The sequence below is a fragment of the Tinamus guttatus genome, unplaced genomic scaffold (genome assembly GCF_059628265.1).
Source record: "Tinamus guttatus ecotype Peru unplaced genomic scaffold, ASM5962826v1 Tinamus_guttatus_pri_ptg000459l, whole genome shotgun sequence".
NCBI classification, from domain to species: Eukaryota; Metazoa; Chordata; class Aves; order Tinamiformes; family Tinamidae; genus Tinamus; species Tinamus guttatus.
In genome coordinates this window covers 8,069,197-8,084,910 of record NW_028288993.1, presented here as the reverse complement: position 1 = coordinate 8,084,910, position 15,714 = coordinate 8,069,197, and the positions used below count along the sequence as shown (strand labels likewise).

At 39.1% G+C, this 15,714-nt stretch overlaps 1 protein-coding gene across 2 annotated transcripts in view; it reads left to right on the top strand.

Annotated features, from left to right (window-relative positions):
• ADGRD1 (adhesion G protein-coupled receptor D1) overlaps window positions 1–15,714 on the top strand; it is a 125,834-nt gene that overhangs the window by 82,377 nt on the left and 27,743 nt on the right. For both annotated transcript variants that reach the window (XM_088532494.1, XM_088532493.1), the window contains 3 exons: window positions 2,220–2,373; window positions 8,905–8,971; window positions 9,966–10,032. In XM_088532494.1, coding sequence (XP_088388620.1) covers window positions 2,220–2,373; window positions 8,905–8,971; window positions 9,966–10,032 — 288 coding nt within the window. The remainder of the gene's footprint in view (window positions 1–2,219; window positions 2,374–8,904; window positions 8,972–9,965; window positions 10,033–15,714) is intronic.

The following is a 15,714-nucleotide window of genomic DNA, read 5'->3' as shown; positions in this document are numbered from 1 at the left end:
ATGTTGTTTGACTATTCAGAAAATGGAAAGTAGCCATTTGACAAGACTAGCTTTATGCTGTATTTATATTGTATGGACTAATCTTCCTGTAGAAATCAAATGGCATCAAAATGGATTTCATGGCCTTATGATAAAATTAACTGGAATTATTTTTCCTGTTTTTGTCAATATGCAAATCTGGCTTAGTTATATGTCATTGAACATTTCAAAATTGTAAAACACTTACAGATCTTCCCTATATGAATTAAACCCCAAGTTATTGCTTTTTAATACATGTAAACACAATGGATTTGCACTGGAATGTTCCTGCACCAGCACAGAACCAGCTGAACACAATGAAAAGGTACTGGGAGGCTTTAATTTTCATTACACTACCCAGTCCCAAGGTTTTAATTTTCATTACAGGGCCAAGTCTCAAGCCATCCACGGAAAGAATAAAATGGGAACTACGAAGGGAACTACTAATTAACATTCGAAGGCACCACTGCAGCAAACTGATTCCTACTTGTAATGCCCAGAAACCCCTCAATTCCAGCTGCAGGAATACCTTAGGTGTGATTTTTCTAGATTAAGAGGAGAAATGGTGAAGGATAAAAACAAAAAGAAAGTCTTCCCATTGGTATGGTCTGCATACAAGCAACCCTTCTGAAATTGTGTGTGTCACAGAAGGACACATACAAAGCAGACTGATCACCAGCTGGGTGCGAGTTGATGCAGACCTGAGATACAGCTGCAACTTGTTCCAAGGAAGGGTTTAAAGTGGGTCTTAACTGAAAGCCAATTAAACAGTTATCTTGTGGCACGATCCCTTGCAATCACATCTTCTCAATGACTGCACAACGAGTGAAACCACTTGTGGTGAGACATCCTCAAAAAGCAATTAGTGGTAAAAGGAGAATATGCTGTGTGAATACAGGAGGTGTGGGCAAAGAGGAAGGATTAGATCTTACTGTTTGCATTAGGGAGACTTAGAAAAAAATATATAACAATTTCTTTGAGGAATAAATGGAGAGTGCTGCTATGACAGCCCTTGGGGAAAAGCCAGGCATTAAACTTAGTCATGCATTCCCTGTAGTCAGAAGGCCACAAGCATTTCTGGGGCCAGGCCTAAGCCTGACTCAGGAGGAATTTTTTCCTTCTCTCTACACTGTCTTTGTGCTGGCATTCCTTGATGTGTTGAGGCAGCGTTTATTTCACTTCAAAACATTTTTTTTTCTAACTTAAATTGAAGCAGATGTTCCAGTTCAGTTGGACTCCCTCACTGGATGGCATTTCTCTGTTGCTTGAGCTTTCTTATTAGTTTCTATTTCCAGAATTTCAACAGCTCTTTGTACAAAAAGAGACTATCAAGGAGGATTCAAATTGTCTGTAAAGAGAAGAGTTTCAGTTCTCTGCCTTAATCACTAGATATGCTCCTTTCAAGTAAGGCTTTGAATACATACTCCAGGCTATAGGAAACAGGGATTCCTAATAGGCAAACTACACAACCAACAAAAGGCAGTTAGGGCTTGAGAGCTAATTACAGCTTATAGAATTTTTTTTAAAATGGTTATATTAGTATTGCTGATGGAGAAGCAAATGAGACTTTCACTGAATTTCCTACCTGGGCAGACAGAATTGGAATACAGTAAGATTTAATTTGTGAGTGATCCTATTTTTAATCAGAGCAGCAAGTAGGGAAGCTACTGGCAAAATGAAGTTAAAGATCAAGTTAAACATGGTACCGTATTTGAAAATTTCCATTTTTTCCTCAAACTTAGGTGAAATATTGACTTTCCAGTGTTGAAAAGGTAGCTTCAACGTTTTCCCCCATCACAGAATAGGGTATGGGACAGCATCTGGACCACTTCTTGGACCGCCGCATATTTGCTGTGTACTCAGCAGCAAATAGCTGAACCTACAATTTCAAATTCTTAAATCTTTTGTAGAATCTGGTAAGAGTACTGCTTATGCACAAATAAACAACCCATTTGGCTTGTCATAGGAGGTTTAGCAATGTTTTTTGTGTTTTGATTGTGAAATGGTAAGAGAATTTGTCACTTCAAAGCTAGCTTAAAATGCTGTAGAAAAATAAACATCCTTTAGTGCTCTGTTCTTTAAGAATGTTTTACTCTAGTGCTGTAGTGTTTAGTATGTAAAAATTATTACAAAAATTGAAAAATCCTACCAAGTTGACTGCATCACAAAGAATTAACATTTATTTTTTGATTTGTGTTTAGGTGCCCTGTAAAGTCTTGGCCATTCTCCTTCACTTTTTCTTCCTGAGTGCTTTTGCATGGATGCTGGTGGAAGGATTTCATCTCTATAGTATGGTGATCAAAGTATTTGGGTCAGAAGAGAGCAAGCATTTATACTACTATGGAATTGGATGGGGTAAGCATTTAGTAGCTTGGTTTCAGGCTCCTCACCATGGGACAAGATTATATACGTAACCTAATCTCCTGTTTTTGTAGCATGCATGAAACTGAACTTCAGAATAGTTTTTAATAATGAATACAATGTGAATGTATTTGTCATGCCATGATTCCTGTCTCAGAGTTAGATCAAAATTGATCTTAATGATCATAGTTCACCTACCGAGAGTAGGTTTATTGGAGAAAAATAGGCATTTTTTGACTGTAATCAAGCTTTAAAATATATCGTTACTAAGCGTAATCCAACTGCGGTGGATTCCTTGACCTCACTAGGCCAGATCGGATCCTTGATAAGAAATTCAAGGAGTATGGAAGAGATCTCACTGCATTGATATATTTTTTCCTTTTTTCCTTTTTTCTTTTTGTTCTAACTCATAACACTGGCTTATTCTATCTGTATTCTGCAATCACTATACATACAAAATGGGCAGAGTATTTCAGGAGAGCCACAAGACTTCATTAGTTCACATTTTGTGCCTTGAAATCCCTAAGCAGAAGAGGCTGCAAAGAAGCTCAGCGTTATTATTAGGAATAAAAATGTGGTCCTACAATACAGAAATATAACAGAAAATAAGCTACAGCTTTGTAAATGCAGGAAACAAACCATATTCTCTCTTACCATCATCTAGATGTTGTCTAATTGCCTAGCTGAGCTGCAATGCCCTTTAGCCCCGAGTTAGTTTTACTGTTGATGGCAAACAATGTTTCTTATTGACCAATTTCTCTAAAAAGAAAGGTAATAACATTTTCACTCAGAACTATTGAATGGCTGATGCTCAGGGAATCTGGGCAGAGAGAGCACATTTTTAAGTTTTTCTATTCATATAATAGTTTTTGCCTTCTTTCCATTGTTCCCCTATGTCAACCCATAATCCATCTCACTCGAGCAGTAAAAAATTACTTCTGATTCAGACACTCTCACTGGAAAACAGGTTAAAAATGAACTTCACTGCACACTACCTCAGACTAATTCAGTCAGGAGACCTTGTTGGCCTTAACCAGGCACCAAGTTTGCTTTTGAGTCTGAATTTGCAAATGTGATAGAGGCTCGCAGGATAGAAGCTTCATGGGATGCGTGTTTTGGAATGTAGTAATGCATTAACCTACTAATCCTAAAACGTCAGTGCTTATAGTGTACTGATTTAACGAGTTCTCATTCCTGCTACCTTCTTTAGTTCATAAAACTTATGATCAGCCATTTTCATGTTGCCATTTTATCTATTAGAACAACTAATGTCAAATGGTGAATTGCCATAATCATACTGGACTTAAGTAAAATTCTGTACTGCTTATAGCAAATATGGTCACCTTGCTAATTTTAATGCAGTCTAAGGTTAATAAGGTGTAAGGATTAATTTAGGTAATTCTCAACAGTCCGAGGAAATGGAAGGATTAATACTTATTAAAGGATAATGTTGAATTATGACAACTAATAAATTATTTATAACTTTATGTCAACATTCTCTTATTTATACCACTTAAAAGACTTATGGAATGTGTCCTTATCCTGACTGTCCTGACTGTTTTACCTTTTCCTTTTATTTTTTTTTTTTCACTTTTTCCTTTCTTTTTTTGTCTTAAGGAATGGCCAATTTACATGCCAATAGGATGCACCTTAGAACTTCCAGGTGCTCAAAGCATTTGAAAGCTATTTTATTGTACTTTCGATACAGTAGATTTGTATAAACAATTTTGGCAAAACCAATTCAATTTTCTTTTTATGAAATCACTACTTAAAACAGCTAAAGGAAAGTTTGTTAATCCTTTATATGCATAGAGGTCCCAAAGTAAGAGAACCTGGACACGTTCAGGGCTAAAGACATTTGAGATCTGCAGATTCTTCTAGACTCAATGCTGAATTTAGAAAAAAAGCTGATTTTAGAGAAGTTTCTTGGGATGTTTTTTGAATCTAAAGCTCATGGAACACAAATCCAAGTGGATCAACTTAGTACAATGTAGGAGTGATCTACTTTCCAGTTATTAGTCTTACAAAAACTTGACAAATTGTTTTCTAAAATCCAGTTTATCTACCATGCTGCTAAGAAATAACCTCTATTGCTTTTTCCCCCCCTTTTTTTTTTCTTTCTTTTTTTTTTTTTTCTATGCAGTTCAGAGTACTTGCATTTGGGTTAAATGTTGGATTTCCTTAATCATATTTGGCATTATGTCATTGCTAGAAGTGTGTCTAAACATCACTGAAATGATTTAACTAGGCAACTGCACTCCAAAGAGTTTGTCTCTTGATAAAATAACTGCGTAACCTTCATTCATCCGGCAGTATCACAATTCACTGTCTGGCATGTAACTCTAATACGCATTGAGCTGGTATTGCATGGTGCCGCATAACAACATTTTTTAGAGACAAAAGCCACGTTGCAATCACTGCTTTAGTAGGTGCTTGGTACTGCCAAAGCCTGGGAAAGCTTAAAAGGATGCCTAGATTTGTCAGGTAGCACCTAGCAAATTCTATTGCTAGTATATTGCCACTGAAATATGAATAGAAATGTTTCAATTGAAATGTTTAATTAGAGATCCAGACTCAGGACTGCTTTCAGCAGCAGGGTGTGCTCATTTTCGAATGTGTGCAAATGAGCTGTTGCGTCGTGATCATGATGAAAATATAACAGGGAAAATTCATATGCAATGTCATAAAATTCCTTGATTAAGTCTTGCAAGTGTGGGGAAGGTGACTAAAAAGGCTTTGTCCTAAAATTACTTTTTCTGGCAGTTAGAGTGGGAGTAAGTTAGTCTTGAGTGCTGCTGTCAAAAGAAATCCAAGCATTCTTCTGCTATCCTGAGCCAATCATAGAAACGCAGTGTCCAGTGTCTAATAGAAATGGACAGTTTTGTTACAGTTTTGCTTGGCTAATTATTATACTGACTGAAAGCGATAGGCAGTGCAAGACAAGGATGTCTCATCTCATATTAGCAGGTAGCTCATTTCTTCATCCCTCACTTTTATTTGCATTCTACTTTTGCAAACTCATAGTTCCTGGAGTAATGACAAAACCCATGCATAAAAGTTTGTGGAATCTGTGTTAATGGCAAGACAGAACCTGAGGCAAGATTGGACAGTGGATGGGAAGAAGGAACTCTAGACCAAGCATCACTGATCTCGTAACTGGGATTTCTGAGAGATGCTACTGCAGTAGGATGAGTTCAGCAGTAATCAAAGACGCGGGTTACCAAATGTGCAGAGCTGATTGAAGTTCCTGTGTATTATCTTTAGTCCCAAGGGTGCCAAAATTACCTCAAAACCTGTAGTTGTCAGTAATTCAAAAGAAGAGCAACTTGAGGAAGATGATTACATCCTACTTTTAAAACTACCTTGAGACTGATTGGGAAAAGAAAAAAAAACACTTTATTGCCTTGGTGATTCAGCATAATACACAAAGATTAATGTATCAAAACTTTTCCTACCCACCCATTCGTAGGATGCTGGTGAAATAATTTCTGATACTGGAGATTTTTCTGTAGCATTAGCCTGTTTTCCTATTTCTTTTCCTTTACATACACATGCTCAGAATAGAGATTTCATTCTGAGCGGTCAAAAATCTGAACTACGTTACTTGCTGTTGTTCGATAGTCCCAGAATTCCCCATGGATATGGCATAAACCAGTAGAAAAAAAGAAAATCATCTGAAATTAACTTCTACAAAAGAAATGAGAGAATATAGTTTTCCATAATGTCAAATAGGTAGTTTTAGGTTTTATAGAGAAAAGTACTTCATTTGTGTCTAGCGCTTCACTTTTCTCTATAAATGACATCTTTAGTCTTTTAGAATTAATGTCTTAAAATTACTTGCTTTAAATTCTCTGCTAAAGAGCTTCTATAGCCTTCAGTTTCTTACTGTGCAAAGACACAGAACCTTTCAAAAGACAGCATATAGATTTACAGGTATTTTTCATTTTATTTGTCATATAGTGCCAGAAAAATTTAAAGTAGATGGATTAGATATGAAGTTAAAGGCCGAAGAAGAGGAGGGTACTAGTAATCTATCTAAAGCTTATTTAAATTTATGCCTTAGTGCCTCTAGTTGGGCTCCTGTCTGAGCAAGGATGCTCCGCTGCAGCACGTCTTGTGCTCACGTGTTCAGAGTTTGTGCCTGCTCTGCGGGTTGTATTTGATGCAGGATTCTGGAGGGATCTTGTCTTGGCTGGGAGGCCAGAGGCACTCGAGCTGCAGCAGCACAGGGCTCCCCGTGGGATGATTTACCCCATTCCAATGTGACAGTCCATTGCTCGGGGACTAGAGGGACACGGATGTCACCCGTGCCATAGCTCGGCCACCAGAATGCTCTACAAGCACATTTTCAGCTGATGCTGTGCTCTGGAAACCACAGTCTACTGCACCATAAATTTGGCGATTCGGGGTAGAGTTGGTGAGCGTATTTGTAACGTCTGCTAACTGAGAAAACATCTCAGATACAGTAAAAAATCATAATCGTATTTCTTTCATGGCTGAAGAGCAGTGCCAGCACACATTAGGATTACCTATTATGGATATAGACTAAACTTTGCAGCTCTTATGCAATTATTACTGACAAAAGATTAAGCAAGTGCATTTACTTCTGTGTATAATATATTATCCATATAAATTTTTAGTCCAGATCAAATCTAATGATGCCCTGAGGCTAAATATGTTTTTGCAACCTTTATGAAATGTATTGAACGATTGTTTCTTAGAGGAAAAACACTCCTTTTTCATTGTAACAAAACCTTGTTGCTTCAATTGCCATCTACCTTTTAATATCCTCTTAATACCAAGTGAAGACAAACACTGCACTCCGTTTTGCTTTCTCTGACTTAACATCTCTTTCTACATAGATGACTGCATTACATTTCACCTGCATAACTTTTATTATCTTCCCAAGGAACTCTCTATTTAATTTTCTTCTTGGCTGCTGTTTAAAGTTGATAAAGAGTCATGCTAAATTCTTTGCATACCCAGCATTTGATTTGGGGGAAAAAAAGGAAGGAAGAAGAGACGTATGAGAGAGGTGCAGGTATTTTTGCTTCTGTGACAGTCAGCTAGGTACAGCTCATTGCTCAGGAAGGGACCCTGCGTCCGAAGACAAACATTATTAACCAGCAAAGTTATGTCTACTCATTAACTGAAGATCAAGTTGGAAATATGCAGATGTACCTGAGTGACTGTTAGTGCAGTTAGTCACACATTCATGGCCTCAAGGGTTTCAGCAGATGGCCTTAGTTCTGCTTAATTGCTCTGTTGAATATGATTATTCTGATTTTGTTCACACGTGCATAGAATTGTCCTTTCTTTGTAAACATATGTGTTAGTAAACTAAAATGTGGCCTTTGCTTAGGTCTTACACCAATAAAACTTCTAAGGCAAACATGGGCGAGCAGAGCCAAGTTCATAGGATGTTAAACTCCAACCTGCTGAAGGAATTTCCAAATCTAACACCTAAACAACAGCTGCAATAGTGTTCAACTATTGAGTATTTTCCTCATTTATAAATGCAAACTGTTTCTAGTCACAGTCATAAAAGAATCAACAGATTTCTTCCAAAAATTGCAGTTCGCCTGTAACTCGCCATTACAGGAGAATTTTACAGAAATTTCTGAGCACGACTCTGGTTAGAGCCAGCCGAAATTAACTGTCAAAGGATTTTGTAAAAACCTCATGCAAAAAACAGTAGAATCTAAAAGAAAACTGGTACTTTGCTTTAAGCTATCACATATAATACTCTATCTGGGGCCTGGTTATTAAATTCTGTAAGATAAGTGCCCCAAACTTCAGATTTTATTAAATCATGCAGAGATTAACAGACAATCATTTAATATTAAAAAGAGATGAGGTTTTACTATGTTCAGAACTACTGGCAAGAAAAGCCTTGCTTCCTTGCCAGCTCCTGGCTTGGAAAGCTGTGCCGAAGTGGCACAACAGGGTGTCTTGGTGCTACAGGCCAGGGACATGTGGAACCGTGACCATCCGACTCGTATAACTCTCATGTAATCCCGTCCAGCATCCCTGCACCTCCCAGGATGCAGCCCCGTGGAGCTGCCAAAGCCCATCTGGAAATGCAGGCTCCTTTAGATGCAGAAATCTTGCAGGGCTATTTTATATTTGTGTTAAAATAAATCTTGTTTGTGCTTGGGGGGAATCTAAGTGCTTGGGGGGAATGGTTAAAGTAAATGAGAACGATGTTGAGCCACAGAATACCACCTCTTGAAGAACAAGAGATAAAAATTCTATTTAAAAAAAGGTTAAAATAAACCCACAGGTTCTTGATGAGATTAGGACTAATACAACTTAACTTTTTAAATTATTGCTTTATCAAAAAGTCATTTTGTTGTTTGAAGTTAATTGATTAAAACATTATATTACACAGAAGGACTCTGAGTTAGATTCAGTTCCAAAATAACTCTGAGCTGTTCTGTTGTCCTAGTGCAATTTAGCTGAACTTGCATGTTTGCTGGAAGATGCACTTTTGTTACTAATATTGCCAACTTTGACTTATTGCAGGCTGCCCAATGGTGATCTGCATAATTTCTGCAGCATCAGCCATAAACAGCTATGGCGAAAATAACAAGTGAGTATGAAAATGTCTTCATGGCAGGTATGGTGAGAATGAAAAACGTGGTGGGCAGGATCCCTCTTGCAGACCCTTCAGTAGGGCCACAGTTCAGCACCATCTTGCTGACAAGTAGCGAGACAGGCTGTCTGAAACAGAAACATGGTGTTTTGTAGACACGTTCTTATATCTAGAAGCCTCACGTTTGCTTTTTACAGCTGAAGCAACATCTGTATTTATGCACTCTAAGCTCCTGAGTTGTTCTGTCTATTTTTCCCTTTGCTGCAGAGGTGTAAGGGCACCTACAAGGACCTCTGCTTACCCCACAGGCAGAGTAAATCACAGGCTGGAACATAGCTAATGAGATGAGAATAATCTTTGATTAAAGATATCTATTCTTCTAAAAGAACTTCATTGAAACATCTGGACATTTAGAATTGGTATTGTTAAAAATTTGCGCAGAGTTCCAGTATAAACTGAAAATAAAAACCCACTGAATCTATCTGAGAATACCGTAGTATTCAATCCTACCACAGTTTAAGGAAAAGATTTGACACAGCAGTTGTTGTTTTGCTGTGTGGTAAATTAACTTTTCTAGTCACTGATGTAAGAAAGAAGGGTGAATTTTGTATCATGTTTCCAGCGAGGCAAAGAAGAAAAGTTTTAAAGCTTTCTCTTGCTACAATGGCTGTGCTCACAGCAAACAAATGAAGGCCCCCTATACAGTGCAGGACAACAGATAACAAATAACACATGGGTTTTTTTTTCTCTTTTTCCATCCCTAATGCCATGGCAAGGAATGTCAGAGCCAGCTGCACTGGCAAGACACAAAGCAGAGATTCTGCCCCTGAGTCCTTGTGGATGTGGGGGAGCAGGAAGCCCTTGCTGATGCGCTATCGGCCTCTCTTTGAAATTCATCCATGGTGTTGCATTCTCTTTTGCTCTTTTTGTTTAAGGACATGACTAATTAAATGACTGCTCGATCTAAACTCATTCTCCTTTCTGTCTGCAGCTGCTGGCTTTCACTAGAGAACGGAGCAATCTGGGCTTTTGTGGCACCGGCACTGTTTGTAATTCTGGTAGGTGACCCTGCTCCTACAGGGCTGACTTGAAGGTTTCACGTCAGTTTTTGTGCCAGGCCATTGAACTTGATTGAACTACAGAGACGAATGGTTCTGAACTATTTTGTTTATTTTCCAGTTTTAGTGTTTTGCATGACTGTATTCATCTGTGCATATTAATTCTCACACTATTCATTCCACTGATCCAAATACAGCCCAAAATTCTGGGACAATGCTTCTTGGAAACAAGCTTATTGGGATCATTAACTAGACAGAACTGACTGAGCTTGGGGGTTTTGCTGGTTCTGAGAAAGGACCCTGAAAGGAACAAATTCTGCAGTTTGTGTTTTATATAGGACATTAAAAGTTGAAAGGCCAGTTCTGTCCCACTGGTATTTGAGGCCACCTCGGACACCGATGTCACTTATAAGGACGGACCTTTCCCAAGGAGGGTGCGGGTTCATGACTCACATACTGATACACTCATACCCTACAGCAGTTTAATTATGCCCACGCATTAAACTACAGCGAATTGTTCCCTGATGACTTAGGGAGGCAAGGTTGTTTGCAGGGATTACGTGGGCGATTACCCCTCTACTGCATTTCCAATCCTGTAATTGATCAAGTGATATGTTATTTTTGCCGTGGGCTGTAATGTCAGAGAAGTAGACTCGTTAATTAGTTGAACTGTATTTTCTTTAAAGCTTTACTTAAGATTTTAAGGACATGAGCCCAAATCTGGAGCAAAGTCTGCGCCTACTCTGCCAGTTAAGGAAGTGCAGGTCAAAACGAGAGCCCAATTACCCGCTTGGAGAAGCAGCAGCAGGAAGCCAATGACTCCGGCTTTTACTTCCCCGAGAAAGGCAGAATTCCTAAGGAAAGCCCAGGGACATCCCCAGCTCCTTCAGACAGAGAAATCCCCCAGATTCTCCTCAAAACGACCCCCCTCACAAGCCACAGGGAGGAGGGAGAGCTCTACATATGGCCAGTGCCTCTAGGCCATCAGTGTTTGCTATAGCGTATTCCTATAGCCTTTTGGCAAGCAGGATGTGGCTGCTGGGATCACCTTTGGGATCACAGGCAATTTTCAGCTCAATGGATACCCTAGAATAATTAGCCTCAGAGACAGCTAAATCAGCACTGGTCATAGGCAGCCCAGCATCTCTTCCAGTCTGGCTACAGGTGCTGAAAACAGGCTATACAAACTTGTTTTTTTTTTTGTTTTTTATTTTTTGTATTTAAGTTGGCATATTGATGTTGCAGAAATTGCTTCATGCTAGGCTGTTCATCAGATGATTAACAGCAGCACTGGAAAATCGCTCTGCAGTTAGGACAGAATATCTTTCACCTAGGTGAAAGGTAAAATAAATAAGAAATGTTGATCACTGGGTTAGAATTGACCAAACAGCTCTGGACCGTACTCCACCAAGCTTAATTTCTTGCCTTCTGTATGTAATCCTGTATTCAAAGGCATGTAGGTATTGATGACTGGAGAACATTTAAAATAACGTAATATTCAAACGTCTTCTTATCGTATCTACACTTGCTTTATGGCCGTTGTTTAGCTACAGCAGAGGAAATGAGATGCAACCAGTAAAATCAAACCTTTCTCAGCTCCTGTCCAAAGATGGTTTTAATCAAAACATGTCAAATAGTAAAGCACGTACTAGCCTGAGTGAGCACAGGCTTCAACAGTTTTCGTGCGTAGCTGCTTGCCATAAAAGCAAGGGTTTAAGTCTCTGGCTATCACTTATGATATATAATATCTGACAGTTCAAGTTATATTCTTGTAGGGATACAAATATTTTGAGAAAGATAAAGACTGAGCTCACGAGCTTGATCCACGTAGAACAATTTGTTGAATAGTCTAAACCCAGCTCTGCCCAAAATAGCAGCAAGCTGGTTGACAAATTATTCTCTCTGGGCATTGAATATGCTCGCTGAAAAATGTGTTAGTGCCTATAGGGAAATAACAAGGTTAAACACTATTTTGTGTGTGCATGTGCGCCTGAGTTCTCTAAATAGCAAATTAGCCACTCGTTGCAGGAACTAGTGTTCTGCTCCAAAAATACATCTTACAAAGAAATTTTTGACTACTTTAATCCATAATTTCTCCCTGCCAAGAAAAAGGATTATGCTGGGAGGGGAACAGGGGGAATTGCTTTTTTCAACTCCCACTCGCCAGGGTCGAGGCAGACACATTCTCCTTTCGTCCTGCCACAGCCCCACAGTCAATATAGACTTGGTGGAGCCTTCAACAGGATGATGTGTGATTCTGGGAAAAAGAATTCTCACGCATACTTCTCTAGGGAGTAGTTCACAGAACATCCCAGCCCTACATGGATTCCCATATTCAAAGGGCACTTTTCTTGGGGTTTAAGTAATGTAAGGAAAGAAACAATTCCCTCTACATGTGTATATTTTGGCTTCTAAAGATCACGTTCCATTGACCCCACACCTGCAAAAAACACCAAAGCCCAGACCTCAACAACATCCTCTCAAGGCAACTTTGCAAGAAAATTGTTGCAATTAACTTGAAACCAAATTAATCTCAGTTGAAGTTGGCCTGAGAAAACATGTCTTCAAAGGCACATCTTAGACAAAGCATCTGAATTTTTGGAACAAGATACTCAAACCTTATGGCAGAAGACTTTGTTTGTTATCAAACATCTGCTACCTTGGTGCATTTCCATAGATAGGGCAAAATTAAGGTAATTCTCCAGAAAGTGTCTGTGTCTATGGAGCAATGGATATGCTAAAGACATAAACCAGTTGATTGTGGGATACGAAAATCCTCAGCTGCAGCGGCAAGTTCTTTCTATTGCTTTCCTTGTAGTTATTTTCCTGGTGTTTTTTATTTTTTTGGAAAAATATTTCTAGCAAGCAGCAATTTTGTGGAGCTGAATGATCTCCTTAGCGTGTTGCTAACACAATTCAGTGCTTGCAGGGTCATCAGCTTTGTAATCAATAACTTCATATAACACTCCTGGGAACCTGGGGGTGCAGATTGCCATCACTGTCTGCCACACAGGACAAGATGCTCTCCCCTTATACTTGCTAATCATACATGATTTAGTAAGTTCTATTGGCTTCATGGTAATTATTCCTAGCTTTATGAGTAGCAGTGTAGAATTAGGCTCATTTTCCTATGCTGAATAGCAGCTCACTCTGCAAGTAGGTCCACAAATTTAAAAGTGACAACTTGTGTCCCTTATTAGGCATCACTCATCATGATAAAAGGCAACTGAATTGGACTCTTGATGTTCAAAGGCCTTGAAAGGAGTAGGATTCTTCAGAGTTGTTGAACCTGAGCACATACTCAAGTGCTGGGGTGGATTACAGCATAAATTAACAGATCACAAGAGATAAACTCTTAATTTTTTAGAACAAGGGAATAGATTGTAAGAAATTTAAAATGAAAGATTGATGTTAGAACAAAGGAGAAATCGGAGATCTACTTCACCTTTTATTTAGTATTCCTCTTGTGCGTTTCCTTTCGAGACTTAATGGCTTACTTTGATTTTCAGCTCTGAAGCCTGTAACATTGCATGTATTAACACTAAGTAAAAGTTGTGTACACACAAATTCAAAATAACATAATTTGGTCTATTCTTTCTGGTCTGGTTTAGCTAAGGGTGCGATCAGGCTTTCTAAAATCATTCCCAGTTTTGAACTAACTCCACCAAATAGCTTTGTATGGAAATGTATAATGCCCAGTAATGATTCGTGATGCGACCTAGCCATGGGCAGCACTGCAATAACTCACAGCATTAGTGTGCAACTAATGATGGGATAAGAAGCAAGTTAACTGATGCCATCGGAGCAGGTTACAGCTTGGATTGGAAGGGCCTGTTGTAACTCTCTGCACCGTTGCCTGAAACTGAAGTGGAGCCTAAAATAGTTTGTGGTTTTAGGAAAGCCGGTCAATGGATTTAATTAAGGCAATATGCTTTTTATCCATATTTTTAGTTCCTCTGTGCTGCCAAGCTTTTTCCTGGCTAGGACACAACACGTCAGATCAGAGGGTTTTACTCGTGGGATTTCTGCACCGCACTAAAGAAGCAATAAAAATCTCATGAGATCCAGAGAAAATCTGGATGAAACCCCTGCAAGGAAACTTAAGTGAAGGAAAGAATCTGTCTCACTGTATTTCTGTCCGAGCTCTGTAAAGGTCTGTAAAATAGGGAAACGGCTCTTTGAAAAGCAAGCCACCCTGACATGGGAGTTCAAGCTGCATTTCTGCCCCTCTGGCTTCGGTGACAAAACTACCCCTGAGTGCCTTTGTGCTGCTCTTGCAGCTAGACCTCCACAACGCCCTGCTGGACTGTTGGCAAAGGGCTGCAGCATTAAGTGTCACTACTGCTCATTCTTGTAGGTCCGAGCACATTCTCCTTTTCATGTCTGTTCCTGTAAGCAGGACTGCATCATCAAGAACACAAGGTTTGGCTCATGCACTTTGTGTTTTCCCCTGTCCAAAAAGCTGATCTGAAGGAATATTGATGAGGAAAGATAATATATAAAGGTATCTTTTATTACACATTAAGCTCTAGTCTTGATCAGACAACTTTTAGGCAGGTGAAGCTGCTGCTAGGATGAGCCAGATCCCGCTGAGGTGCTGGGCTCTTTCCATGGGCTCCGGAGGGCTTGGGATGAAGCCTGCGGTTAAGGAGAACTGGCAGCTCCCGTGGATTGCACCGAGCGTGGAGAGCGCCCGGGCTGCGTTAGCCTTGAAAGGAGCCCTGGGCACTAACACAGATGCTGTTGCAGCGAGCTGCATTCTTTGAAAAAACAGAATGTGGTCAGTGCCTGCAAGCAAGTAAAGTCTAAGTCTGTGGGTAATTTCAAGGCAAAATAACTGCAACTGCCAGGCAATCTGGCCTTTCAGAGAAGTAAGAAATAAGGGCTATTTGTCTTATCTAAATGTTTATGCTCCTAGATTGAATGTTGTGATAAAGGTTAAAATACAGTGTTTCATCAACTAAGCATCTCCTGTTCAAATCATTGGCACAGTATTTGTGCCAGATGCAAAAAAAAAAAAAAAAATCCAAGGAAACAATTCAGTGGCTGTATTTTGGTTTCCCATTATAATGACTGTGGAAATACCTCCATGATTTGCTTACTGAAACACTACCAAAGGAAGACATCCACAGCTAATCTGCTTACTTAGGAGTAATTTAGAAATTACTCTAATTTCTCATAATACTAAAACAAAAATTTTCAAGTGTTTCAAGAGATTTAAGTATAGAATTTGGGGACTTGAGTATAACAGCTCAAGGCTTATTTTACAAGTACTTTTTTTTTTTAAATTTGAAATAACACTACAGTGTTTCATTCTCAGCTGATAAATATTGTATTGATGCTTCCCAAAAGGGATGCACTGGCTGGACAACAGGAGGATCTCAAAGTATTTGTAAAGCTCCATTTTGTAAAACTCAAAATTATTTTTGCATAATCTGCATATTTTAAAAATGCTATGCAGAAAGCAAAATATAGCAGTGTCTGACGAGTCAATGGAAGAACTGTTAGGGAGATATCCACAGGGAAATGTTAGACGGGGATGCTAGCATTTTCGATAAAAAATGAATGAGGTTGCTGAAAAATATTAGCAAGGTGAGGGGTACGGAGAGGCCTTTCCTGCGAATTTCCCCTGGGAAGTTGGAGCAGTGAGGATGGTTGCTTAGTGGACATGCAGCAGAAATG